The 22,289-nt window shown below is 34.5% G+C and overlaps 1 protein-coding gene across 1 annotated transcript in view; it reads left to right on the forward strand.

Moving 5' to 3' along the window:
• Positions 1–18,065, forward strand: part of LOC124358209 (pyruvate carboxylase, mitochondrial-like) — a 42,189-nt gene extending 24,124 nt beyond the window's left edge. Inside the window, exons 2-4 of the mRNA XM_046810502.1 lie at positions 15,170–15,384; positions 16,858–17,042; positions 17,973–18,065. Of these exons, the coding sequence (XP_046666458.1) occupies positions 15,201–15,384; positions 16,858–17,042; positions 17,973–18,065 (462 nt within the window). The 5' untranslated portion in view covers positions 15,170–15,200. The remainder of the gene's footprint in view (positions 1–15,169; positions 15,385–16,857; positions 17,043–17,972) is intronic.
• Positions 18,066–22,289: the final 4,224 nt, after the last annotated feature.

Genomic DNA, 22,289 nt, shown 5'->3' on the forward strand with positions numbered 1-22,289 from the left:
TTCATTCTTACAATAATAATTTACGTAAAGGGTCCATTTTTGTTAATTTATACATTCTATTACTGACAGTTCAAAGGGCGATGAACCCACAATTTGCTCTTAAAAGACTATAATCATCCGAATATTGAGAAACTCTCAGACTAAGAAGGAAACCTAATAGTCAACATCGCCTGGAGTAATTGCCCGGTTCTGGCCTGATTGCCTATAAAAGGCAAAAACTGGTTCTAGAATGCAATTAAATCTTGGATTTAATTGATTACCCAAAAGATACAAAACTAACAGCAGATTCCTAACATTGTATTTAGTTACTAGAACAGTTTCTTTTTTCAAAACGTTATCGCGTTAAAAATCGTGCAACCTGTTTTTGTTGAGTAATCTTTATTGATTTAAGATTCTTAGCTCTTTAAAACAACATTCCAGAAGACAACAAAATCAGAACTGTAACTATTCCATAAGAAATTAAACGCATGTAAATTAGTTATTTCAGACAGTTTTATTTTAGGCTCAAGAAAAACCTACTAAAGATGATAGAGTACCTATACATTTTGTACATCATGCATATGAATTATAATTTTAGGAAACGATCAGGCCCATACTCAGACCGGTTTTTTGGACAATTTTAACGGGCCCGGGCCCCACTTACGCGGGTGGGTAACGGGCTTGACGAGGCCAGGCTGAATGGAATATCTTTTCCGGGGCCCGTCAACACCTGGAAATAATAATGTTTTCAAATAAATCGTGACTAAAGAATGGATTTCTTTAAATAAAATATTACTTAAGACAATTAAAATTTGGTATATATCAAACATATCTCTTCAGTAATATTCAATAAAAACCTAAGAATTCGTATCTTTATTTTCAACCATTTTCCAGGAAACTAATTTAATAATTATCTCATTTTGAATGATTTATATAATTCCTTGTGTAAAAATCAACGTTTTCTATTGTTCTTGTTTTCGGGAAATATGTCTTATTGGACTGTAACCAACAACTTATGAAATAACCTAACCGAAATCCGGTCGCATAACCAGAAAATAAAGTACTTTGAGTACGTACCTAAATTGCACTATTTTCTAATAGAGTAATTTCTAAAATATTTATCCTTTAAAAAATTGTGGCCATTTAAGGCTTCAACAGCCGCCATTTTGTAATGAATAAGCTTTTGAAGCGCGGTTTGTGGGATTAGATCCTAATAATGAATACCTATAAAACGGTATGCGTACTAACCTGGACCTTAATTAGACATTTTATACTAGGTACTTAGAATTTTCATGACTTCCCTCGGGCCGTCACCCAATCTAGGTGTGTGGTGGTTATTGCATCAAAGAGTATTTAAGATTCAAAGTTAAGATTCTTATTAAATTCTTCAAAGTTTGTAAATTTAATCTGGCATAGTTTAAAATATTACGACCCTGTATGTATACATTTTGAACGAGGGGCGGTTTTGCGCTCTGGGAGTCATGTTCGGTGAAGCTATGTGGAAAACTTCCTTAAGTACCACGAGGACAATCGCAATAGGTTGATATTATTTTGTATAAGAGTTGTACCTAATTTATTATTGTAACCGAGTACTGATTTACACGACCTTAACTCAAATACTGTTGACGCCATTGAGTGAATTACGTATGTCAGCTGATTAAAGGCCTGAGAATTCGGTTGACTCACTAATTCTGGATTAAAATTAGAGACTCTCGGAGCCTCCAGCTGTTTTTCTTGCTACGTCTACTTTTACTCATATTTTGCAAACCAGTAGGTGATTTTGCAATTCAAAGTGTTTGGTTATTAGTGTAAACATGTTTAATTGGTAAAGCAATGTACAAAATGCGACAAAATGGTGTAAATATTTGTTCTTCACATAAACCATCTTGAACCATCAGAGATTTTAACCTTAACTGAATTTTATCACAGTATATTTTCAATTTAGCAGGTTTAAAAGTAATATTATTCTTGTTTAAAATTGTATACAGATTTTGAAAATGGCGTCATATTTATGTTGTTTTTGTAAACAGGGCTTTTGAAAAATTAAAAAAAACTTTAAAATGGCTGCTACACCAAGATGGTTTACATGAAGAACGTAACATTTACACCATTTATCGCATTTTGCATATAGTTTCACCAGTAAGGATTTTTAAACTAATTACCTAACACTCTGTATAATGAAAAGTTTGTTTATCGGTTGATGCGTTTGTGTGTATACTTAGAAGTAAAATCTTACCATTTCACAAGTGTATTATTCTATGCCTTCAACAAACTATGATTGTAACATAATAATAAAAACTATAAAACACTATAAAGCTTTATAAATAACTCGCTGTAAGTTAATTGTTAAGTATATCGTTCTTATTTTCCTCTGGCTTCAAGTTAATCGGTTTAAGTTGTTACTTAATCGTTGTTTTCTTTCACTCGCTGAAACGTAATCGTTGTACTCAACAACGTTAAGAAACAAGAACAAATAAAATATTACAATTTTTTCTAAGATAGGGTAATGAATTTACTGTGGCAGAAATAAGTAGTGAAACTGAAAATTGCTTTCACAATCAATTAAAAAGCCTCAGTATTGAATCTTCTGCCATAATGCGAAAACTAGGCTTCTTTATTGTTTATCACTTCATGAAATTGTTTTGGACAGAACAATAACAATGTATATATTTTTGTCGAGATTTACTCTGTTTATGCATGTTTAACGATAACTGCAGGAAACGCACAATAAAAAGCAAACTGGTAAACAATGGTAACTTTCAAAGTTGTTTTGCTTACTACTGGCCACTCATTTTCGATGCTGCATCAAAATTTAAGCAGACTTGTGAAACATATAACTCAATATATTATAGATCTTTATTCTAAAAATCGATAGGTAAACGTAATAAAAATTCGATTATTTTACAAGAATTTTGCTTAGTGAGAAACAGCTCGGCCTCCTTTTGATGTTTCACTTTTAGGAACCTCAGATCGAAACCTATGTAGAATTGATTTTATTAACGATTCTTCAGAACATCCTAAAAACAACCTTACTAATGTCCTTTATTGTTGTTTGTCCCCAACTGTAAATAATTCTTAATAAACTTTAAAGAAACGTGTAGAATATGATGTATTTTAACAATATTCGTTAAAAAGTTATATGAGGCAAGTCTTTTAAATCATGTATTCAATATTATACCATCTTACAACTTTTCATGTTACAATTTAAATGTAATAACTAGTTGTATATTTCAGCTTTATTAAAATGATGTGTTGTTTGTTAGTGTTAATTTGAAATATATTTCAATCATTCAATGATTGATTCATTAAATATCGCTCGAACTTAAAGAATACGAGCGATATCCTTACGCTTACGTAAAGGATATTTATCCTTTCTCGATGCTAAAGAACACGGGAGTAAGTTCCGTTTTAGGAGGGTTTTCTCCGTCTTCACTTCGGTAATTAACGTGACAACAATGTTTGGCTGTTATTTTTGTATAGAAAACGCAAATGACAACAAGGCCAGTTTTAAAAACAAGATTAGATATTGATAATAAGAAAACATGTTTACACCGTATAGAGGGTGGGCCTTGATCTTATCTACAAACCAAGGTACTAGTCAATGTTTTTTTGTTGACAGTTTTACCAGGAATTGTTCGTAACATGAATAACCACTTTATACGTTTTCCAACTACGTATTTTTGTCGAAGGTTTCACAAAAATGTCTTTCAAAGTGTTGTATGAGAAATGAAAAAAAATAATTGTTACATCACAGACATAAACTGTTGTTGGCGGTACCTCATCCATCGCATCTTTTCTACTGCATACACTTAGTGTTAGATTATCTTCCTTGACTATACGTAAGGAATTATTCTCCTGAACAATCTTCTTTATCATTATCCTATTATCCTCTAATGTGGACTTTTGCAAAACAGTAATCAAGGAAAGCTGTAAGTGTTACAATCAAAAAGTGTGTAGCAACTCCGCTCCGTTCACGACGCTCAACTCGGCCGCACATTTTCACTGTATTTTTAACGATTTTAATTTTAACGACTCACCTAGGCGATCTTGTAACTAATTAATTTTATTTCATGTGTTTGTGTGTGTAGGTCTACACTGTGTTTTTACTTATTTTAGTTTGCGTTTGACAATACCGTAATCGAGCGAAACGCGTCACGCTAAGAATAAATTGGATTGCTCAAGCCTTGAGTACACAGAATAAGACAGCATCTTTAATATTCTAATAACTCTAATAACAAGAAGGTTACCGTGAATTTTAGCTTATTTGATATTGCGAGAGCTGGCTTTAAGACCTAACTGGTTTACAAGAACACGGCATATAAAAACACGAGCTGTGCAGTCTTTGATTGGATATAGTGAACAATACAACCTTTGCTCGCTGTGTTTCAAAGGTTCGCTTTGCTTGTTCAGTCATCCTGTCTAATAGCACAGATAAAAGTAGACATTACAATCATGGTCTCTAGGAAATATCAGGAAATACCATATAGGTTATTATTCTTATTAACCTTGTTCTGTAATTAACTATAATTTCATAAAGTTTCTCCAGTTTGGTTTATTTCAATCTTCAAGGGTCTGCTCCACACTGTTTGTGGCGCTTGTTTCAAAACTGTCTTTGTGAGCAGTTGTGACGTAATATACTTAATTCGTTTGTGAAATAATTATTCAGTCTCGGTTTTCTGTAAGAGTAAATGAATGATTTGAATCTAGGTTGTTAAAAATGCATAAAGCTGTAAAATAAAACTGTCAGAAGAGATAATTTATATATATAGAAGAAAGTAACAGCATTGTGACACATTCACGAATTTTAATGTATACAGTTTCAACGTTATTCATGGAGCACTCTATATCCATTACGATTGCAATCAATATTATAAGAGGATTTTATGCGAATGTTCGCAGTTTTTAAAGTTAATAAATTGCATTTTATACAACAAGCACATTCTATCCTCTTCAGGTCTTGTCTGGTCCACCTTCATCATCCTTTGTATCAGAGTTAACTAACGGAAAGTATCTATCCATAAATTATAGTACAAGCCCTAATATAATTTATAATGGAATGAAGCCAACTTGCGAACATGCCAACTTAAATACGCGACTGGGGAATAAGTATACTTGGGCTTGATGATACATGAAACATTTATGAATAACGTCCAGTTAAAATGAACCGTAATGGTCAGTCAGTTGCAATCCTGACCATTATCAGAGTCATATCAATCAACGAAATCGCTTGAAAGTCTGCCAGTGAAAATTAAAGTCGCTCAAGTTTGCCAAAATCACTTGCAGACGGTAAGGTCCAAGTTGCTCCGACCGCTACTGTAGGTAGTGTCTAGTGAGTCCGTGCCAAAGCTATTTATGTCACTGCTCCATTATCTGGCCACATTCGCATCACGTGACGTAGCCACTAGTAGACTATCGGTTTCTTGCTTGTTATGAATGGCGATTGTCCAAGCGGTTTACACGGTACGGTTACCTTGACCGTCTAAAGTAGATTTAGTGTGTGCCGGTTGGCTAATAACACTGTTGTTATTTGACGTTGCAAGTACTAGTAGTCCAGGTCACATTCGCATCACGTGACGTAGCCACTAGTAGCCTATCGGTTTCTTGCTTGTTATGAATGGCGATTGTCCAAGCGGTTTACACGGTACGGTTACCTTGACCGTCTAAAGTAGATTTAGTGTGTGCCGGTTGGCTAATAACACTGTTGTTATTTGACGTTGCAAGTACTAGTAGTCCAGGTCACATTCGCATCACGTGACGTAGCTACTAGTAGACTATCGGTTTCTTGCTTGTTGTGAATGGCGACTGTCCAAGCGGTTTACACGGTACGGTTACCTTGACCGTCTAAAGTCGATTTAGTTTGTGCCGGTTGGCTAGTAACATTGTTGTTATTTGACGTTGCAAGTACTAGTAGTCCAGGTCACATTCGCATCACGTGACGTAGCTACTAGTAGACTATCGGTTTCTTGCTTGTTGTGAATGGCGACTGTCCAAGCGGTTTACACGGTACGGTTACCTTGACCGTCTAAAGTCGATTTAATTTGTGCCGGTTGGCTAGTAACATTGTTGATATTTGACGTTGCAAGTACTAGTAGCTGAATGATACACCAGGAAATCGTGTTTTCTATGGCATCCAGAGACCTAATCTATAGAATAGGACAGCATCAGTATTTTGGTTTAGGGAGACGTAGGCCGATTTATTATTTTACGAAGTCCATAAACAGATTACCGTTCATTTTATCATGGACCTAAGGAATAATTAGTTCTTAACATTCTAAACTTCAACACTTTTGTAGGCTTCATACCACAGATAATTGAACACTTATACTTCTATCTTTTTTATAGCCGTTATAACAGACAAATGCATTCAAACAAAACTGTAATAAAAATGTAGGTCAATTATTTAACTCGACTTTGATAAACGTGAACAATTTAAAAAATCTGTATATGTGTCTAATTTTATCCGTGAGTTTATAGGCCATATAATGTTCTCTGTGGTGATTCAACCCTTCATCTTTTAGCCGTCAGACGAGCGAGTATTATATGTGGATTTTATAGTTAGCTGTGTTAAGTACCGCATTTCTACAAGTAATTAGTTCGTATTAATTTGGTTCTAGATTTTCACCGCACGTTTTTTTTTTTATTTTTTTTATTTTTATAATATTTATTTATTTATTTTGTACAATAGCTACAGGAATATTATCCCAACACAGCTATATTGAAAATACAAGTTAATAATAATTATTTACAATATAATATACTATAAGTACGTATATGAAGAAACTAAATTACAAAATCAATTTTTGTAATCAAGTTTTGAAGAAGTAAACAACACGCAGTCAAATAAAAAAAAAAATGAGTTGTCAAAATGTTTTGCTTATAGTAGTTGTTGGTATTTTGATTTATTTTATGTTTTTAAGGCCTCCACTCCATCCCTACATCTTAATTCTTAAGCATAACCAAAAATAGCCAACATAGACTATTATTATTATTTTGATAATGCAGTATTATTAATAATGTACTGTTATTTTACCATTAAAGTAAATTGTGCTTATTTTACCTTACTCTATGGCAGAAATAGTCTGTCAATAAATATAGAAGGAATAAACATGTCAAGTATTGCGCGATCTTTGAGCTTAAAAATAAAAACGTCGTGTTTGCCAACTTGAGGCGGCCGATACTGGAGGCCGGTTTGTTATTTTTGTAATGATAACAGCTGTAAGACTGATAACGCCGATAGCCTTGGTTGATTGACATTGCGAGATCTCTGACCTCGCCCAACCAACCGGTACGTCACCGTGAGCTTCTCAAGTACCTACGTGTCTTATCGTAGAAGATTTTTGTTTTCGTTATTAGAACGATTTAACCGTTTACGAGTTTAGAGTTTTAGAGCACTTCTACTTATGAATGAGACGTAATTTATGTCATGGTTGTTAGTAAATATTAGGCACGTTGCTGCGCCTTAGTTATCCACAATTAAAGTTTCAGATTAAGTTATTAAGCTACTAATTTTTGTCACTGCCGGGAAAATGTGTTGTACAAAAATAGCACTGACACGGTTCTTTATAATTTGAAAATAATAATCCTTAGCATAAAAAATTTTTTTGTATTTTGTATAATTTTCCAATGAATCGCGCAGCGCGCCGTTAATTAAGGTCAGTTGAGTAATCTTGAACTGAATCATTAGAAAGCGCGTTGTATTAATTGAAGCATAGCAATTAGTAAAAATTCCATGAAAAGGATTAAAGACCATTTTGAACAAATTTTTTTAAGGAATTCAAAATAACGTTTGACTTAGAATCTCTTGGAAGTTAGTGACGGTAGTGGTAAATAAGTATGGAAATAAGTGCATTTCTGGCTTTGACTTTGAATTGAACTGAAGATGAATAAAGGGAAACCGGGTATAGCTCATACTTTATCCCTTTTCAAAAAATAAATCACAACAATTTTAAGTTTGCATCGCCCCTCTTTTGGAAGTTTCGACCAAAAAGTGTTGTTTGCTCAAAACGTAAGTTCCACGAACCTTGGAAAATTCCACAAGTTTCGATTTATTAACTGAGTTCTCTAAAGGAAAAACGGAGGTAGTTTATTAGATTGCGTTGTAAAATTTTTTTAAACAAAGAAAACACATAAAACTACCTTAACTTTAGTTGAGTTCGCAAACTTATTCTTGAGATTTTGCAAAAGTATGAGATGTCTAACTTAAAAAGATCTAAAAGGAGAAGTCGATTAGTGCGATAAATTTCCGAGATGGAGACCACACAAACAGAGGGACAGGCAACTCGTTGTGTGCGCAGATGACCGCGTGTGAGCGTATTTCCGTCCCCGACCTTCACTCATGTACGTAACGGCGGAAAGTGACATTATTGCCCTTGTCACCCATTGGCTACTGTGGCGGGCGTGTGTCATCCTTCCTCCGCGCCCCGCTCGCGTCCGTCCGTGTGTCACATAACGTCATCTCCGACTTTCCTGTTTTATTGTGTGGTCAGTTACACGCCCATAAAATGTTTATTACTTATTCCTGATGATACTGTACTTTATGTTATTTAAGGAGTTTTCACTGTTGGCTCTATCTGCCCCGAAGTGGACTCTTAACACAACACACACATATAGAATAAACAGTGTTCATCCTTCACTATAGCGGGACGATGTATAGTAGTCTATATTAATGTGGTGCAATGTACTAGTCTACTCTAACTTTATTTGTTTGCGGTTTATGTATGGTATTTAATATTAAGCAATGCTCCGACCACTTCACTGTATATAAATTATTAATGACCAGATAGATGATTCTCAAATTTGCGTATTCATCCGCCTGTCTGTCCATCTGTTCTATAACTCTTGTTAGAACGGTTCTAGCAACTTTAAACTTGGCACGTATGTTGCTCTTGGTCCAAGAAAGAATTCTATTAATTTTGGGGTCTAAAAGTGAGCAAGTTTTCCCTTGGGAAGACGGGATATAGATATTCCGTGCCGTCTTGGCTATCACAAATACGGATGCAGTTGAATGTATGTATGTATGTATGAATAATGTTACAGTTACATGTTGCTTATGAAAGTAAGTATGCTGCCTGTACAGTGAGAGGACACCCTTTATTTCTGGGAAGCGCCAGCCTTTTTATGTTCTATTAAGGAGCGGACAGGTTCTTCTTAAGGACCTTTCGTTACGTTCCCTCGGCTCTCGGTTGTTTGTCTTTTACTTTTAAGTTCACAGGAATCAGATACAGTAGGAGGATACGATTGGTTGAATAATGAAAACGTGAAATAAATTGTTCGATATACGGTCAAAAATAACTGATAATATACTAACGTAAAAGACAATAGCTTTCATTTAATAATGGTTACAACATAACCCATCAATAAGGTCATGTACCTGGAAGGTTTACAAGGTGCACTGTTAAACGAATGTAAACTAAATAAGCAATTCCAAGACCTACTCGAGAATGAAATGGGTTTTTGTTCTAACTGACACATACATAGTTATAGACAGAGCAAGGAATTCACTTAGGCCAGCCATTGTCGCCTCCGATGTAAACAAATCCTTTCCTGGTAAAAGGTGTGCAGCAATCCACTTTTTAGTGGCAGAAATAATTGTTTTCTGTGTATAATTCACTCCCTGCATTGTAATGCCTGAGTTACACAACCCCTGGTTACATCATTGGCTGGAGTAAGAGTTATTAAGTTATAGAATACAACGTAGAAGTGAATCAGTATTTTTTCTAAGTACTTTATCCAAGTAATATATTTGTTCAATTGCGTACATAAAAACTGTTTTTGAGGGGCCTAATATAAGAGGAACTAGTTTTGTAAACCATCAAAAAAAATAGAAGGAAAATATACTTTTGAAAAAGTTGTTTTGTTAACCGTTATAAATGTGTATTATGTACAGGATTTATAAAACATAAACTAATGGTACAAACGTGGTATACGGTTTTGTAAAAAAATACACTCGATTATAAATTATTTTCAAAATATTTTAAAAAGGATTTCAAGTTGTAATTAATAATTATCTATTAATTTATATAAGTAATAGCCTACCTTAATATGAATCAAAATTGGAATATTCGGAGAGATAATTTTAACCAATTTGTGGGGTGGTAATGATAAGTCCATTCATCGGAAATAAAAACTTTGCCCTTCTGGAAATATAATTGAATCGTAATGCTCTGCCTTTTACCATTATATAAGTTAAACGTTCATATAACGATTTAATTGCATTGTAAATAGTCAATTAATTTGTTATGCGTATAGAAACATAAATGATTTTAAACATAAAAATTGCTGTAATTTTTATGCTATAAGTTTAAATCTATAACTCAATTTTTAAAAAGGTTTTAAATGTGTATATATTTTTGTAGATTGTGTTTTCTTAATAGTCAGTCTTTTAAAGACATCACGAATTGACTCACAGGAACTCAAGTACTTTTAAAATTAAGAACTCTTTTGTAAATTGAGGTGTTGTAATGTAGGTACGTATCTTGTATGGATCTGTGAAGTGTTGACAAGAGAGGGCATCATTCTACGAGTACGAGGGTACCGCGAGTCGATCCTTGCACAACCTACCCCATCCCAAACTGTGACGTCACGGGTCTCTGCGTCACCCCCCCCCCTCCGGCCATGACGTCACACCTGCCTAGCGCAAGGACGTTAACATTGCCAAATCTCGCAACGCCAGATCGATTGTCGAGTGCTCTCCTCTTTTAAGAAAATAAAATACCGAAGTGTCATGTATTTTAAATAAACATTTTCCTTTCTGGCCTAATAATATATAGTGGATGGACGCTAACCCAATTAATTAACTTAATTAGAAATTTAGCTATTTTTATCATAACCTCTTTCATACCAGTGTGGTTACAGTTGAATCAAAGCTACCTAGTTCTAACGCCAGATGGTTTTAAAGTAGGTTTTTCTTAGAGGGTTGGAATTTTCACTGGTTATACCTAAAGTTTTCAACAGAAAACTGTCAAAACCTATTTGATAGAATTCATAATATCGGCAATTCCTTTGGGTAAATATTGTCTATATTCAGTAAATGACCGTGTTGAATCAACTAATTTGTCGAAATGCAAATCGTTTCTACCATATAATCCACATATGTTCTTTAAACACCCAAAGATATTATTTACTCGACTTCGCTTTTCATCGTGTTTTGGTGCAGATTTAGTGTTTATAACATGAATGAATCATGAGTCGTCCCACAATTATAACAAAGAAACTGAATAAAACTCCCAACGTCTGTTGTTTTTCCACATCTACTTCATTGGAATAGGAAATCTAAATAAAAAACTAGTGTCATACACTGACCAGCTATCATGCACCATTTCCTTCCTGTAAGACACAGCTCGCACCGCATAATCTGAAGGCGTTAATTGTAACACGTTTTAAACATTTGTGTTTCTTGAGTAGAAATTGGCATCCCGAGTGGAAACCGGATGAAGATCTTGCCTTTTTCGGACCTCGTCCGTCTTGTATGTGAACACTCTCTATAACATCATGTAAAGCAATTGTCCGTGTTCTTCCAAACCATGGAGGCATTGCAACGAGATCATTATAAAACTCAGATGTAGATGATCACATATACTGTTATTGTCAGGCGATGGAGGCTTGTGACCCTGTGAAACCCAGATGTAGATGCTCCCTTGTATTGTTATTGACAACAGGAAGACCCCAATCGTTGCTTAACTTATATTGAGTTCGACCTTGCCCTTTGATTGTCGATTGTTTCGTAACAGTTTCTAGTCAGCTAACGCCACCGCGCCGCTCTTCTTATCTAAACGTGCATTTCTCGTGAACTTTAACCGCCCTTTAACACTATCTGTGTTTACCGCCTCTGTGTGTGTCTCTTTTTACTGTTTAATAGCATTTATCAGAGCTATACTACATGAATAACCTGTTGTTACTGCGTACCAAAAGTGAAGATTATCGTCAATGTCCGAGTAAACTTTTCCTCTTTTACTATCTTCCGTAAATAACTTTTTTCGGAAATAAACTTTTTTGTGTGTACAAACGAATTCTTTGGTACATAAAACTAACAATGTTTAACCCCACATTCAAACCTCTCATGTGGATTCGGATAATAAAAAATTACAAATTTCAATTTTGTTACTTTTTTGTGCCCTGTTTGGGTACTGTTCGATTGCTCATTTAATTAAAGACTCTGGTAGTCATTCCCACGAAGCTTGTTGAAGATAGGCTAAATTAAAATATATTATTCTCAGTTCCATAACTAGTTTTCTAAAACAAAATTATACATGTTGGAACCGTACTAGGCCAAGGTGAACGACTTGCTCAGCTGTTTACTTAGTCAGGCAGTTTTCTTAATTATACTAGTTTTCGGTAGATCGATATATCCAATTGAGTAGGCTATATAGGAAGTTATTTTGGAGGAAACGAGTTTGGTATATTTAAAACCATCGAAATAGGAGGAGAATATGAAACCCTTTCTTGATAGAATTGTTATATTCACCGTCATTAATGTGTATTATTATTATTATAGAACATGGTCCTAATTGTATAAACGTGATGTATGGTTTTATAAACTTAACTGTAAATTATTATCAATTATTAAAGAGAATTTCATTTTTTAATTAACAATTATCTATTAAATATATATATAGGTGGCAATAACCTAGTTTAATTTCATTCAAAATGCGAATATTTTGAGCGCTAGTTTTAACCAGTTTGTGGTGATGGACTGGCCTATCTAATTTTAATTTCCTGCTTTTACTATTATATAGATTTTACGATCATTTGACAATCCAATTGAATTGTAAATATTGATTTGTTATGCGTGCCGAAACATGAGTTATGTAATGTAATAAAATTGCTGTTTTTTATACACTATCAGCATAGATTTTTAACTAAATTAAAAAACTGTTTCTTTAATATGCATGTGTGCTATCTGATTGTGTTGTCTTAATAATTGGCCATTTTAAGACGTCTCGGTCTAAACTCACAGGAACTCTACACAGTGCGTTCTCTATATTTGATAAAGAGACTTTACTCATATAACACATTATTTGTGTTTGTAATATGTATTACATTACCCAATGTATGGTGTAATTGCGATACAAACAGTAATTATAAGACAAATTAATTTCGTGTTGTTTGTTCACACATGTTGGGCAGCAACAAACACGCCTGTTCAAATCAATATCAAACTCATACAGGGAGAGGTTCCAGAGCTACCATTTCATTTATGTTGTGACCTTCATTAGATAAATTGCTAATTAATACACATGTTCGTTTAAACATTATAGCAGTACACATTGTCAAAGTGGAAATAAATAAAAACTCTTTCAGTGTATCGTTGTCACACAACATTTACGATATTGAAATATAAAATTCAAAATAAACCATCAATACCATCTTGTAAACCCTTTCTGAGATATATTAAAATTACATTATACTTAACGCAAAACCAGCAGGTTATTCACCAGAAGGTTACATGAAACAGTACAGTCACTAGAATGAGAGACAAGCCCTTTCAGTACAGTCTGTACTCTGAGTTGATTGATCCATCGTTTATTTCTGTCTGACATTTAAAGATCTATATCGGGCGCAGGTGATATCTGGTATCTCGTCACAAAGTGTCTGTTAGCATTTCGAATTGTTTCAGTCGTCTTATGTGGGCATATATTGCTCACGTACTTTATTACAACTGATTATTTACTCTGAAAGATTTTAATACGTGATATAATTATTATTCTTAAAAATGTGTACTGATTAACATAGCCTACAGCAAAAGTGTTGCAATGCTTGAAATTTTGTAGTGAATTAATTATAACAATCAACTATTACAAAATTACTTTATAGTTAATAACACCTTTCAGGGGCAAATAAATTATATTTTTGTAGCATAAATATTGATTTTGTTTAACAAAACAACGTAAAACTCATAGTTTTATGAGGTATCGATTAATGAGACGTATGCATACACTTATTTTATGTAAATTTAAAAACAAAATCTAGCATAATGATAAAATTATTTTATGGGACGCCTTCAAATTCATGTAACGCAATAACGCTACAAATACTCAGCTGTTGCCTTGTATATATTGCAGGCGTCATGAAGGTCGGCGAAACAGTTGCGTGCTGTGGTGAATGGGTGGGACAACCTCTTATCTAATGTAGGTCAGGCTGTTTAACGACGCTGCGTCCACCCCAAGAGAAAAGGATGCTGACACTCAGCCGATTATGAATTTTTATCCTGTAAATGTATCATTATCTTCCTCCCATTGCTTCTTCCATTACAGTGTTAAATTGGAATAATCTTTCATAACTGTGTTACATTCATTTATTAAATGCAAACTATAATTTTATTTTATTTATACAAATAAAACCATGGTTTATTTTCAAATTTATCTTATGATCAATGATATAACTTGATTGATGAAAATCTTAATCTGAGACAAGACCAATCTGAAGCTTTTTCTGTTTTTTGTTGACAAATAGAGGAGGGAGGAATCGGTATTTACTTAACAAGTTGTGTAAATTTATCCATTAACCTTTGTCCAACGTGAAAGATGTGCTATGAGGTAAAACTGAGGATTTACACATAATCATACAAGAGCAATAATAGAGAATTTCACTGGTATTAATGAACGTTATTACTGCACTAGTAGTAAATTGATGGTAATATTACAAATGATATAATAAGATAATTAAAACGTGGAATTAGGTAAAAAAAATAGTTATAAAGTGTTAGATTTTGTATAATCTTTATATGGTTAGCAATTAACTAACATAGATGTGTGGATGTTTGTCTAAGGTTATGTTAAAAATCAGCTGAACATGGTCATTTGTTGTTTTTGGAGATCATGATGATTATGATTTATTAGCTCTCACATCACAGTTAAGATGTTTAGTCTATTTATTGATATACCTCATTGTACACAGTGGTGTTTTAAGCTCATTTAATGTCCAAAATTAAATAAAATTAAATGTCATTTTTTGTTGGGTAATTCAATACATTGGAATTTATATTTATTCTTGCCCTATCCAGGTGTTTAATGTGCAAATATCAATTTGCTCTATTTGAAATGTAAATTATATTTGATTATGGTCTAAAAATTAGGTTCCAAGGAAGAGATGTCTCCAAGGTAAAAGTTGAGTAGAGGTATTAAATTCTATTCAGCAATCCTGTAGATGTACACATTGAAGACTGCAGATACTGAGTGTGTGGTTTTGACAGTTAACAGATGAGGTATTAGAGCCAAGGAGAGATGGCCGGAGTCACAGTCACTGGGATGTCACGCTCGATGAGGAGCCAGGTCAAGTCAAGGTTCATCCACTGGTCTCTGTCCACCACAGCGACCAGAGGACAGGCCACCCAGATCAGCTACAAGGCTGCTCCCAAAGGCGATGTCGAGTTCAAACCCATCCGCAGCGTACTTTGTGCTAACAGAGGTTAGGCTTGATCTGTTAAGGTTTAAGGTCATTGTCATCAGTGGCGTAGTTAGAGTAAACTTTTGGGGGGAGCGAAATCTGAATAATCTGAGGGGTATATATAAAAAGTGCCACACCCTGGAGAATTTCAAAGTTTTGTGTTGAGAAGGAAACACGATTTTTCCGGAAATTTGCCATCGTTCAGTGATAGAAAAAATCAGTAACACTACATTTCGAGATCTGAAATCTGACCTCTTCTTCAGGTAAATACCTAACCTAACACATAATTACAAACTAGGTTAATAGAAAACAAATCATACCAGAGCATTGTGTCGCGCCTAATGGTTTTTTATTAAGTGCATGTTTTAGAGTTAGTGAAATTGACACACAACATGGTGGTTGTGATTTCTGACTTAGGCGTATCACAACGCTCTGATATGATTTGTTTATTTTAACCTAGTTTGTAATTATGTGTTAAGTTAGCTGTTTACCTGAAAAAGAGATCAGATTGTAGATCTTGAAACGTACTGTTACTGATTTTTTTTGTATCACTGAACAGTGGTAAATGTCCTGTTTCCCTCACAATCCTTCCTTCCTCAAACATAAACTTCAAACAAAGAATTTTGTGTTGAATAAGAGTTTTTAGCAAATTCAACTTAAGTAAAATTTAGGACATTATAAACAATGTTTCCTAGCTCAAACTTAAAACATAAACCTTTTATGTTTTTAAAATATTATTTCAAAATTTCACAGAGATACATATTGACATCTCCCCTGGCTACACACAACATTCGTCATCATCAATACTGTATTATTAGTAAATCCTCAAGGCAGGGAGGGATTTAAAACATTCAATCTTTCTAAATTATAAACTTATGCTATAATTTTAGGTATAACCATGTAAAAGTATATAAATCACTATACTGTAAAAAAATAATGTATTTACACATAACATTTTGAAATTAGATTGTTTTAGTAGTATTGTGTTAATTTTGCAAGATTTTAGATTTACTTTATAAAAACTGAGTTCTGTTGAGGTTGAGCGATAGAGAGGGCTTGATACTCTAGCTCCACGTCTTTTAGTAAATGCATTTTTCATATTGTCCTTTTTATTCTGATTATCACAGAATTAGTAGAAAAATATCCAGATTTTAAGACTGTTGGAGTAGAAGAGGATCATAAACATATGAACCTCTTAATGTTTTATGATATCTAGGACCAGAGTACAGTCACACAATTAAACTGCCTTAGCGTATATTCTACATCAGAATCAATATTATAACAAATTACAGATCTAGTGGTGTTTGTTTGGATTCTTGAAAAAAAATATAACACTTATATTTATTTATAAGTGAATTATCTGAGCACTTTATAAGATTTTCATGCTATTAGTTAAATTACATTATGTTATATCTTGAAATTTGGAATTTCTTCAAGTGCGATCAACTAAAACTGTTAATAAGAATAATCTAAATGTAATTTATAACTGTTTAGGAGAGATCGCTATACGAGTGTTCCGAGCATGTACGGAGCTGGGTATCAGATCGGTGGCCATATATTCCGAGCAGGATAAGATGCACATGCACAGACAGAAGGCTGACGAGTCATATCTTGTTGGCAAGGGTCTGCCACCAGTCCAGGCCTATCTTAACATTCCAGAAATCATTCGAGTCGCTAAGGTTCGTATGAAGCACTTATATACAAAAACATGGCTTATTCAAACACTTTCATGCTCCAAATCTATTCTCATACAATACTGCCAACGCACAAGTGAAACCAGTTTAAATTGTGTAATTTAGTAAACTATTCAGGATGTAAAGATACAGAGATTGTTTAAGACTTTTCCTACTAAGGCTGACAAGGCTAGCTGCCTAGGCGGTAGATCTTCAAAAACCACATTTTTTTATTATTGAATTTTTATGAAAAATTTAAATCGAAAGATTGTTGTAAATAAGATATTAAAAAAATCTTCATAGTTCATTCTCAGGTAAAATACATCTGATTGGTTGATTTCCTTGAGTGATACTGTAAGACTTTTATTGATAAATATTATTTATGTAATCGAAACCTTTAGAAATATAACCATTACAATTCTTGTATTCTGTGGGGTGTTAAGAAATTGCCTCTTCTGTCATCACTTGCCTAGGATATACATATATATAAAAATAACTCCCCACTATCCACTTGATAGTAACTCATAATGTGACAAAATACTGTAATCAATTTAGATTATAAAGTCCGATAATTTATTGAAATTTTAATCAAAATTGATATTTTAACAGTAACTTTTACTTCTTTAAAAGATAAGATAAAAAATCATTAAAAAATACTTTTTGTCTCACATGAGATTTTTTTTCAAAATGTTTACAAAAGATCGAAATGATTTAAAAGTAGATTTGAAGACAATTTTGTATATTGGATTTCTCCTAAGTGCTCATACAAGTATAGTATAACAATTTTTAATTATGTCATTCACAGGTTATTTTGCTAATACATATTTTATTACAATAAACTATATGTGCAAGTGTTTTCAATCTGTCAAAGATGACATATCCAAGATTAACATTTAAAGCCATGAAGACTCATAATTTAAGCTTTGAACTTTGCAGGAGAATGACGTAGACGCCATCCATCCTGGGTTACGGTTTCTTGTTCCGAGCGATCAGGATTTTGCCCCAGGCAGTGATTGGACGCAGGAATAAGATTTCATCGGCCCTTCACCTTTTGTTAGTTCAACAGATGGGAGACAAAGTCGCAGCAAGGAGGTGGCTGCCATTGAGGCAGGTCAGTATTAATATTAGGGAAATAATGAAATTGGTTGATGCTATTGCTAAATGGAAGGAAACCATTTCATACATAACTCCTTACACACCCCATCTATTCACTATAAAAATTCTTTATCCCCAAAAATAATTACCATCCTTCAGTAGAATTATTCTGAAACCATATTAAAATTTAGACAAATAAAGTTGCATACCTTTCCATCGTCGATCCAACTTTTTTTATTTCAATGATGAATAGTTTCGGAAGCTCTTTCCTATTCTCAAATCACATTTGTCTAATCAATGAAAACGGAATAGTCAAAATAAATAAAAATTACACTTAACACACAAAAATAAAGAATAATAAATAATAAATAATAATAAATTTCTTTATTGCCGTAATAAACAATTTTTACAACATTGCATGGCACGCGTCAAGGTCATGTAGATATTTAAATAAAATAATATTGTAGTGTTTAACAAAGTTATATGGTAAAACTAAGCAAATAAAAGAAAGCACTTAAAATTTTAATTCTCAAATAAAACAAAACTTAAATAGAGAGAACATTATGGCTTATCATGTAGGCCTAAAGCCTGGCACCCCCCACTCAACGGTTTGTACCAACTAACCTCCCAGGTCCACGAACTCGCCGACGGAGTAAAAGGCCCCTTGCACCAATAGGTTCCTTAGCTTCCTCTTAAACAGTGGTTGCCCATTTTCAGCCTGTAGCTCAAGAGGCAACTTGTTGATAAGTTTGGCCCCGACCTCAGATGGCAGGGCTTCGAAAGCCCGGAGCCTGTGCTGCGCTGGTCTTAATGCAATCCCTCCCTCTAGTGTTGTAGTCATGGATGTCTCTGCCCCGCGTCACTTCACATTTGTAACGACAGTACAGGACAGTCTCGTACATGTAGAGGGATGGGAGCGTTAACAAATCGAGACTTTTAAAGTGCTCCCTGCAGGATTCTCTCATTCCTATTTTAGAGATGATTCGGATTGCTTTCTTCTGCAGGACAAAGCACCTGTTGGAAGTGGGTGTGTTTGCGCATCCTCCCCACAACGTTATGCCATAAAGGACATGTTGTGGGTACACAATAGCCATAATTAGGCCATTTTATTAGAATAGAAAATTGCACAAAAAATTCTGCTAAACTTTCTCAGAGCAAAGATGCCCAGAGGACATTTTGGGCCCCCCCAACCCCCCCCCCCCCCCTTCACCCCCCCATCCCCCCCCCATCCAGAGAACCTGCTAAGACTTGCGTCTTACCAAATGATCTGTTCCCACGTTAGGACTTTTGTCAATGTGGATTTCCTAAGGAATTTAATGCTGTTTAGTTCTTCAATGAGCTGTGGTCATTTAGCACAACTGATGGGCCACAATCATTGGGGACACTCTTTCGCCGCATGGAGAAATAGATGAAATTGGATTTTGAATCATTTGGTCTGCAGATTTACCTTAGATAAGAACTGCCAAGGAACCAAAGAATTTTGCACTTTACAAAAAACATTCCACTTCCAATGAGGCCCTGCATTTACTCTGAAAACAGAGAGTGTTGTGTCAGCGTCATTGCGTATACTGACATCATTTGGCCGAGTTGATGATGGTATGACCTGAGTGGATGGTCCATTAACATTAAATTAAAAAAAGAGCTGGGCCGAGAATTGATCCCTGTGGGAACCCCATTATTTTACGAGGGCGTTGTTTGATGACAACCGCACATTATTATATGGTACTTTTTGCAGGCGGGAACTCAGGTACGACTCAAGCCATGAGAGTGGTGTAACCTCGTATCCCACAAGTCAATGTACGTTTTGAAATGAAGAGTCTGGGTGGTCACCACACAGTCAAACGCCTTAGACAGGGTCAAGAAAATACGCTAAGCGTAGGTATTTGCCTGTCCAAGCCCTTCACAAACAATGTCGATCAGTTTAGTGACTGCATCAATTGTCGATATTCCCTTCCGGAAACCAAAACTGTTCCCTTACAGAGACAATATCGATTGCACGTCCAGAAAGGAAAGCATTCTTAATGCAGAAATAACTTTCCGCCTCAAATATTTTTGCTGATTGTTGGAAGAATGGCAATGGGCCATGTAATTGCTTGGAGATTTTGAAACGCCTTTTTTGAAGAGATGGGAATGATTTTTGCATTTTTTTTAGGCCGTTTTGGAAATTGCCCAGTTTGGAAAGAAAAATTAAGTCATTCTGGGCCAATGGGTTTCAAGATTGTGTGGAAACAACCACTGGTTTAAGAAGCCACCCCGACAACCCATAAAACATCCCTAGGAATGCTTGGCATCTTTAAGTTCCTCGGATCACCGCAGCCCTAACCATCACCTCTGTAACAGGTGTTAACATCAATCGGACGCTGCTGGGACTGCATGACCCCTCTGCATGCTGTCCAGAACTTTGACAATGGCACATTGCCACTCATGTTGCCACTCTTCAACCAGCCCACATCTACTCAAAAAATTTGTTTAACATGTCCGCAACTACAAGAAGGGGTCTCTAATGGCATTTCACTTCAAATATCAGCTCTGGAAGGAGAGACTGGGTTTTCTGTATTTACTTGTGTTTGTTAATTATTATTACCAAGAGCGGTTTTTTGATATATTATTAGAATCCCCCCCCCACCCCCCCCCCCCCCCACCCCCCCCCCCCCCCACCCCCCCCCCCCCCCACCCCCCCCCCCCCCCACCCCCCCCCCCCCCCACCCCCCCCCATGCAATGTTCAACATATAGCCAATATGTGGTGCTGTATTGGTATAATAACGGAAGTGTATTGTCATTGGTTGCCTGTATCTAGGGGACCGGTCTTCTAAATTGCACAGGAGCCCGAGAAACCTGTCGTCGCCGAGCCTGCATACACAAAAAATATGATTATAGGTGTGACACACGGGTACAATAATGAATCGTCTTACAAATAGATGAATTATTTGGTTTAGTTTATATTTTACCCAGTGTTTAAAATCTGGATGATCATCCACTGTTTTATGCCAAGATGTTCTTTCACTAACCAATAAATTACCAACAATAAGTCTGATTTTTTTTATTTTTTTTTTATTTATTTAATTGTTTTTTAACCATTTGTTCACAAGACCGATTCGTGAACATTTCCTAGCTCTCAAGATCCGGCTGCAGTGAATATGAGTTTTATTCCATAAGAATAATGTTAAACTTCAAACATTTACAAATATTTATTTTTAGTCATAAAATAGTTTATGGGAGGTGTCTTATTTGAAATATAGTCCATATGGTTATTATGCATCAAAACGCTTTCTTTAATGTAAATACTTTTTATATTCAAATAATAAAACATAAAAACATTTGAAATGTTTCTAGATAACTACATTAGTAAAAGTATTAAAAAACTAAAAAAGTGTTTGATTGGGTATTAATCATATCTTTAAAATTATATATGTCTCCCACAATTTTATGACGAAAAAATAAGGTGGTGAAAATTTTGAAGTTTAGAATTGTTGTTATGGGGTAAGTCATTTTCAGTTAGTAAAGATTCAATATTCTCAAAGAAAAAAAGTCTTTGACAAAATTTGTATTAATTCAGCCACTGGCTATCAGGTAATTAGTAGTATTCTAGATGGCAGCTCCCGATGTTGGGTCTTTTAACACGGTCTAACCTATTTATTACCACATACTTAAAATATGCTCAAAAACACATCTGTATTGACACTAATAGAATGAGAAATGTCCGATTTATTTAAATAATAAATTTTCTGATCATTTTCATGTTCCATTACATATTTATATGTTTTTGTAATTTCTGAACTGTTTCTTACAACTCATGTACAGCAACAGCTGTGTGCACTGTGACAAATCAGCTGGTTCAAACAGCTATTTTTATTCTACCAATCAGATGTTTCTTATTTACGAGTAGTAATTGTATATTTTGGTGACATATTAGATGTAACTGTCACCATCACTATAGTGATATTCATTTTCTTAGTAACATTTATTTTGTACTGTTACAAGCTAAAAGTAAAATTATTTGAAAACTATTAGTTACAAGACTAAAAAAAAAAAAAAAAAAAAAAAAAAAAAAAAAAAAAAAAAAAAAAAAAAAAAAAACTAAGCTGAGCCTGTTGATTAGCGATCATGTTTCTGCCCAATAGAGTCCTGATAGTCATTTGTCAACTCTTACCAAGTTC

Source organism: Homalodisca vitripennis, chromosome 3 (assembly GCF_021130785.1).
Source record: "Homalodisca vitripennis isolate AUS2020 chromosome 3, UT_GWSS_2.1, whole genome shotgun sequence".
Taxonomy (NCBI): Eukaryota; Metazoa; Arthropoda; class Insecta; order Hemiptera; family Cicadellidae; genus Homalodisca; species Homalodisca vitripennis.